This window comes from Bufo bufo, chromosome 4 (genome assembly GCF_905171765.1).
Source record: "Bufo bufo chromosome 4, aBufBuf1.1, whole genome shotgun sequence".
Classification (NCBI taxonomy): domain Eukaryota; kingdom Metazoa; phylum Chordata; class Amphibia; order Anura; family Bufonidae; genus Bufo; species Bufo bufo.
In genome coordinates this window covers 629,391,246-629,399,507 of record NC_053392.1, presented here as the reverse complement: position 1 = coordinate 629,399,507, position 8,262 = coordinate 629,391,246, and the positions used below count along the sequence as shown (strand labels likewise).

The 8,262-nt window shown below is 46.1% G+C and overlaps 1 protein-coding gene across 2 annotated transcripts in view; it reads left to right on the top strand.

Annotated features, from left to right (window-relative positions):
- The first annotated feature begins 1,115 nt into the window (after positions 1–1,115).
- LOC120999805 overlaps positions 1,116–8,262 on the top strand; it is a 29,011-nt gene continuing 21,864 nt past the window's right edge. The window contains exons 1-3 of one of the 2 annotated variants that reach the window (XM_040430794.1): positions 1,116–1,263; positions 3,956–4,038; positions 7,889–8,046. In XM_040430794.1, coding sequence (XP_040286728.1) covers positions 1,257–1,263; positions 3,956–4,038; positions 7,889–8,046 — 248 coding nt within the window. In that variant the 5' untranslated portion in view covers positions 1,116–1,256. Of the gene's footprint in view, positions 1,264–3,949; positions 4,039–7,888; positions 8,047–8,262 lie in introns of both variants that reach the window. The other variant, XM_040430793.1, reaches the window with a different exon arrangement.

Sequence of the window (8,262 nt, the reverse complement as noted above, 5' to 3'; positions counted from 1 at the left end):
CAAGGTCGTGTTCTTCATGAAATAAATGTCTACTCCCATCATCTGAGCCTCCAGATTTACTAATCATTGCTGTGGCGAAACCAACCTCGCCACTGGGTTTTGGAGGGGCCTGGCTACCAGCCTCTTGCCCCAGGATTATGGGCCCTCTCATCAGCCAGGCCTCATTTGTTCACAAAGGACTTGGACTAACTTGAACCCCTGGTCTAATTCGTGCCATTTTGGGATGTTAAATGACTATGTGTATTGAAAAGGGTTGGGCATTGTATACGTTGAGTAGTGAGGTCTGTTCCATTGTCTCTCTGTGTGTATTGGCGATGTCCTTTGTCCTGAGAGATAATTGAATTACGTCTCGGTTGTCTCCAGGACAGAGGACATTGTGTATTCTCCTGCCTGTGATGATTGCATCAACCCAGAGTGAGGTAATTGTGTCACAAACAGAGGGGAGGATTTTGTGTGGGAGTGTCTGAGTGTATTGTACGTGGTGATTGGCTGTTTTTACAAAACCCTGGGGTGGTAACCTTGTTGGAAGATGTGTATAAATCAATGCTTGTGTGTTAAAATAAAGAGAGTTCCTGTTTTTATACCTTCATGAAGTTTTGGCTCATGTTTGGGGGATGGGATAACTACACTCTTGGGATTGCTATATCACAATACTCCCCTGAGTATAAGCTCTTGTAAGAGCTTGTTCCTGGTTCCTGTCTCGGGATTTAGGAGAGGTTCACCCACTGGAGCCTGGAGACTTGTCGTAGGTCCAGGGTGGGTAGGAGACGGCGAGACCTCCACCAAGCTTCGGCGGTTCGTGGGGTCTGCAGTGCTGACGGTGTCAAGTGGAGTGCTTGGAGTCCTCTGGAAGCACTAGGAGCATCCATCGACGGAGGTACCCGGTCGGGGTGCCAGGAGATCCGTTACAATTGCCTTCTGCTCTTATTCACGTTTATTTTACTAAGCGTCCTCATTTTTCTGGAACTGGGGGTTGTACGTTCAGAGGCCAAAAGCCTGTCGTGATACTGAGGGTTTGTTACAATGTGTCAGTGAGCTGCACACATCAGCAGCAGAAGTCTCTCCTGTTTGTTGCAATGTATCAGTCGGGGGTGATTTATCATCAGGGCAGGGCTGAGGTCGGGCGTGTGCGTTGTTCAGCCGCACCTTGCCCTGGCAGCCAGTAACCAGCGCGCCGTGTTTGTCCTGCACACAGTAACACCGGCTGATAACAGCGAGATGCAGACATCCTGGATCCCCGACAGGCAGGAGAGGACATGACAGGTCTGTGAGCCCCTCTGCCCCAAATCCTCCCTATCCCGCATCTCAGAACCCCCGGCCGTTGTCACCCAGCTTCTCTTGGCTCCTGATTGGCAAATCATCCTGGGTACCGGTCTCGGCCCCAAAAGTTTTCACACCCTTCAGAAAGTGACATTATTGATATAAACTTCCGACAGTAACAGTCATGTAGGATTTTACATCGATGACCCAGGAAAGTGTGACTGATGGGGGCCCGACCCTTCAGCAGTAAGAGTGGGGGGCATTACCAGGCCGGGGGTCTCAGGTCATCAATGGAAAATCTCAGGAGACCCCTGGAAGATTCTCACTCAAATGCAGGGCGTGGATATTTTTGCACAGAGCTGAGATGATACATAGTAGTTCTGCATTCACATCACGTCTAGGTAGGTTCTATACCAGGCAGCAGAAAGGCTACGCACCCCCCTGATGCCAGGGTGCACAAACTTCTGCACAGATTATCGGGAGCTTGGCGCCTTCATGTGACAATAGTGATCTAGTTATACCGCACTATGGTCCTGGAGACGTCAGGCGAGTGGTGATATGGGGGAGCCCTGAATACAGTATTCTGGCAGAATAGAGACGTGACAGTGGAACCCAGGGGGCGCCCCGATACAGATATCTGGTAAAATGACAAAACCACTTTGTAGTAGGTGCTATATAGCAGTATTATATGGGCACTGTATATGGTGGTATTATATGGGCACTGTATATGGTGGTATTATATGGACGCTGCAGTGTTATATACTGACTGTATATGGTGGTATTATATGGGCACTGTATATGGTGGTATTATATGGGCACTGCAGTGTTATATACTGACTGTATGGTGGTATTATATGGGCACTGTATGGTGGTATTATATGGTGGTATTATATGGGCACTGTATGGCAGTGTTATTCAGTGACTGCATCATATGAGCACGGTATGGCAGTGTTTTATTAATGAATGTATGGGGGTAATATATGAGCACGGTATGGCAGTGATATCCAGTGACTGTATGGTGATATATGGACACTGTATAGTAATGTTACTCAGTGACTATATGGTGGTATTTTATGGGAACCGTTTAGTATCATTATTTGGGTAAAACATGTAGGTATGGCACTGAATGACAGTATAATTTGGGGTGTTACCTGGCGGTACTGTGGTCTCTCCAGATACAGTGGCCTCAGGATACAAGGTTTCCCTCATACAATGCTTCTCCTCGGGCATGGAAACCTGAAACCAGACTCCACATACAACACCTCAGACTGCTCCGATCTGCAGCAAATGGGACTGGTATTGTATGGTGGTATTATCTGAGCATTGTATGGTGGTATTATCTGAGCATTGTATGGTGGTATTATCTGAGCATTGCATGGTGGTATTATCTGAGCACTATGCTTTGGTATTTCTGGGGCATCGTATGGTGGTATTAGTTAGACATTTTGTGGTAGTATTTTGATACTGTATGGCAGTATTATTTGGGTAATGGATAGTGGTATTTTGTGGTAGTATTATTTGAGCACTGTATGGTTATATTATTTGTGGATTGTATGGTGGCTTTATGTAGGCACTATACTGTGGCATTTTTGGGGCATTGTATGGTGGTATTATATAGGTATTGTGTGATAGTATTATTTGGATACTGTATGGCGGTATTATTTGGGCACTGTACAGCAGACAGGTTCTAATCTGCTTTTCTTCATTCTTAGGCCTCATGCACACGACCGTAGTTATGGTCCGCATCCGATGCGACTCGGGTTCGGACCCATTCACTTCAATGGGGCCGCAAAAGATGCGGACAGCACTCCGTGAGCTGTCCGCATCCGTTGCTCCGTTCCGTGGTCCCCGCAAAAAAAAATATAGCATGTCCTATTCTTGTCCATTTTGCGGACAAGAATAGGCATGTCTACAATGGGCCGCCCGTTCCGCAAATTGCGGAAGGCACAAGGGCGGCTTCCGTTTCTTGCGGATCCGCGGTCTGCGGACCGCAAAAAACGGCACGGCCGTGTGCATGAGGCCTTACTATGACATTGATTAGAATGTTTGGACTCTCCATACGGCGTCTAGCATAGTCACAATAACCTTATGATGTAATAGCAGAACTATGCCTGCAGCTCTAGATGTGACTGGAGTAGATTGGGGTATTTAGGAGCGTGGGTCAGCATGGTCATCAGCAGCAGGATTCAGAGAGCAGTGATTCCTGTGACGGATTATTTTTAAAGGGGAATTCCTCTTCACCGCTGATTAATTGGGGGGCAGCCCCCTCCGGACCCCCTCATTGTCCTGTCTGGGATAGGTCCTGGTAGCAGAACTTCGGGCCCTGGTCAGATGGACTGAAAGTAACGATCTCCACATTGGGCTATATGCACACGACCGTATGTGTTTTGCGTTCCGCAAAAAAAAATGGATGACATCTGTATGCCATCCGTTTTTTTTTTTGCCATTGTAACAATGCCTAAAACGGACAAGAATAGGACATGTTCTATTTTTTTTTTTGTGGGGCTACGGAACAGACATACGGATGCGGACAGCACACCGTGTGCTGTCCGCATTTTCTTCGGACCCATTGAAATGAATGGGTCCGCATCCAATCCGCAAAAAAAAAACGGAACAGACATGGAAACAAACAACATTCGTGTGCATGTAGCCTTGGGCTGAGGTCAGGTGTCTCCATGTCTCTCGGCAGCACCAGACGTCCACGAGGCGGATCTGGAGGAGCTTCTCATATACGACGACCTCTTCCTGGAATACTTCAACGCTTTTGTCGCGCTTCCGGTGAGTGACGTCAGGAATGATGGACATTTCTATCCACAGATCACAAAGATAATGGGACTCGTCTCTCTGTAATGAACCTCTGCAGCTTTGCATTTTAATATCTTACAATATTCAATATCTCTGCTTGCTGTCAGTGAAACAGAAAGTTCTTCTTGACACCTGGAGGATAAAATTCAGTTCTAACCGAACACTTCTCACAGCTGAGGGTTGTTACAATTGCATAAAGACTAGATGATCCTCTGTGAGGAAAACCTCCTGCACTCCAGACTGATACATTGTTACTGCACTGATACATTGTAACAGACTATCTGGACAGGGGGGATTTCTGCCGCTGTACATTTACTTTCCGGAAAGCTGCAGAAGTTTTCATTCTAATGAGTCCATGGGACTTGGGATCTATGGGTTTGTGCAAAATAACATTATTTGCTCTTAACAGAGATGTCCACAATAAACAGCGAGGGGTCAGTTAAAGGGACGCTCCACCTTTAATGGACATCGGAAGACTCAGCACCGTTGTCCTATATCCTGATTCCCATTTTGCCATTTTGCCTAATCTTTCGGATTAGTTTATCTCTGTGCAGTAGGGGATGGTTTTGCTCGCTGGAAACCATCAGCAAGCAGGGTAAACCCTGTGTTATTCGGATCATGCGCCTCTGTTTAGAGGGGGCTCATTCGCACTAATCCTATCCAGCACAACTGTCCGGAAACACGATGATTACAGAACTGCCATGCTTGTTGATGGTTTCCTGATGATTTCCTGGTAAAGGCAAACAAAAAAAATTCTAAAGTAAAAGAAAAGGATTAATGAAACAAATTATCCAAATATTAACGATTTACTAACTAATGAGCTGATGTCAGGGACGGTTCTTCAGGTGTCAAATACTGGTGGTCCGCCCATAGCTGATAACAGGGAGCAGCAGCTGGCGCTCACCGGGCAGTCGTCAGGTCACACCGTTTACTGAGTGGCAGTGGGCCCGGATTAGGGGATGGGTCGGGTGTGGTGACCTGCGGCCGGGTACAAGGTTCTCGCACATTGTACAGACACTTCAGACGTATCAGTCCGATGACACAATCCGACAACCGCACGAGGTGGATAATTAACCATAGCAACCCCAAACCACAAAACGCAGGATCTGCCAACACATCTGGCTCTGCTCAGTCACCCTGCAGGCGCTTCACTATATCCCAGCTTTCCCAGACAAATGAATGGAAAATCCACCAAATATAGAACATAGAAGAAATATTATTTTACTCCACATCAAAAGGAGTCAGAGAGAAGAGTCCAGAGGCCAAGATCTTAAAGCGGGGTGTGAACGAGGGTTTCCAGAGGGAGATCACTACATACAGATTATACAGCCACCACTAGAGGGAGCTCACTACATACATATTATACAGCCACCACTAGAGAGAGCTCCCTACATACAGATTATACAGCCACCACTAGAGGGAGCTCACTATATACAGATTATACAGCCACCACTAGAGGGAGCTCACTACATACAGATTATACAGCCACCACTAAAGGGAGCTCACTACATACAGATTATACAGCCACCACTAGAGGGAGCTCAGGAGATTACTACATACAGACTATACAGCCACCACTAGAGGGAGCTCACTACATATAGATTATACAGCCACCACTAGAGGGAGCTCACTACATACAGATTATACAGCCACCACTAAAGGGAGCTCACTACATACAGATTATACAGCCACCACTAGAGGGAGCTCACTACATACAGATTATACAGCCACCACTAGGGGGAGCTCACTACATACAGATTATACAGCCATCACTAGAGGGAGCTCACTACAAACAGACTATACAGCCACAACTAGAGGGAGCTCACTACATACAGATTATGCAGTCACTACTAGAGGGAGCTCACTACATACAGATTATACAGCCACCACTAGAGGGAGCTCACTACATACAGATTATTTAGTCACCACTAGAGGGAGCTCACTACATACAGATTATACAGCCACCACTAGAGGGAGCTCACTACATATATATTATATAGTCACAACTAGAGGGAGCTCACTACATACAGATTACACAGTCACCACTAGAGGGAGCTCACTACATACAGATTATACAGCCACCACTAGAGGGAGCTCACTACATACAGATTATTTAGTCACCACTAGAGGGAGCTCACTACATACAGATTATACAGCCACCACTAGAGGGAGCTCACTACATATATATTATATAGTCACAACTAGAGGGAGATCACTACATACAGGTTATACAGCCACCACTAGAGGGAGCTCACTACATACAGATCACACAGCCACCACTAGAGGGAGCTCACTACATACAGATTATACAGCCACCACTAGAGGGTGCTCACTACATACAGATTATACAGTCACTACTAGAGGGAGCTCACTACATACAGATTATACAGCCACCACTAGAGGGAGCTCACTACATACAGATTATTTAGTCACCACTAGAGGGAGCTCACTGCATACAGATTATACAGCCACCACTAGAGGGAGCTCACTACATATATATTATATAGTCACAACTAGAGGGAGCACACTACATACAGATTACACAGTCACCACTAGAGGGAGCTCACTACATACAGATTATACAGCCACCACTAGAGGGAGCTCACTACATACAGATTATACAGCCACCACTAGAGGGTGCTCACTACATACAGATTACACAGCCACCACTAAAGGGAGCTCATTACATACAGATTATACAGCCACCACTAGAGGGAGCTCACTACATACAGATTATACAGCCACCACTAAAGGGAGCTCAATACATACAGATTATACAGCCATCACAAGAGGGAGCTCACTACATACAGATTATACAGCCACTACTAGAGGGAGCTCACTACATACAGATTATACAGTCACCACTAGAGGGAGCTCACTACATACAGATTATACAGCCACCACTAGAGGGAGCTCACTACATACAGATTATACAGCCACCACTATAGGGAGCTCACTACATACAGATTATACAGCCACCACTAGGGGAAGATCACTACATATAGATTATACAGCCACCACTAGAGGGAGCTCACTACATACAGATTATACAGCCACCACTAGAGGGAGCTTACTACATACAGATTATACAGCCACCACTAGGGGGAGCTCAATACATATAGATTATACAGCCACCACTAGAGGGAGCTCACTACATACAGATTATACAGCCACCACTAGAGGGAGCTTACTACATACAGATTATACAGCCACCACTAGGGGGAGCTCAATACATATAGATTATACAGCCACCACTAGAGGGAGCTCACTACATACAGATTATACAGCCACCACTAGGGGAAGCTCACTACATACAGATTATACAGTCACCACTAGAGGGAGCTCACTACATATAGAGTATACAGCCACCACTAGGGGAAGCTCACTACATACAGATTATATAGTCACCACTAGAGGGAGCTCACTATATACAGATTATACAGTCACCACTAGAGGGAGCTCACTATATACAGATTATACAGTCACCACTAGAGGGAGCTCACTACATACAGATTATACAGCCACCACTAGGAGGAGCTCACTACATACAGATTATACAGCCACCAGTAGAGGGAGCTCATTGCATACAGATGATAGAGCTCTTTTTAAATTCACTACTAGCTCTACATATTCATATGTAAGCAGCGTCCTCTAGTGGTGTTAAGGAAGAAATAACTCTCCAATTTACACTATGGCTGTGTGTTCCCCTTCCCTCTTCAGTAGTTTTGAAGGGGTTCTGGGTACTTTGCACCCCCCATCCCCTGTTTTTCTGGGCTCTATCACTGACCACTTACTCCTCCTTCCCATTATTACTTGTTCCCAGGCCTTCCCAGTGAGAATATTCTATGACCGGCTGACTGGCCATGTTCGGGATCTGGACGGGACGTTACAGGATGGGCCCCAGGAGTTCGGAGCCGGGGACCTGCAGAGAGAGACGACGCTCCTGTGGTTGCAACAAGAGAGACTCTTGCTGTTTAGGAGGTGAGCAGGAACATAAAGGTGGTCCCAACCCTTATGACATGGGCAGAGCAGCCTGCAGAGGTTGGGGCGGTCAAAGGATTCTCAATATAATTCCCAACTATATATAAGTTCTCGGCTTGCTGTAAATGAGCACATTCACTCAGTTCTTCCATACAGCTGAGGATTTGTTACAATGTATTGGTACAACAAAATGTTTCTTCATTTGGGCTGTCTGAT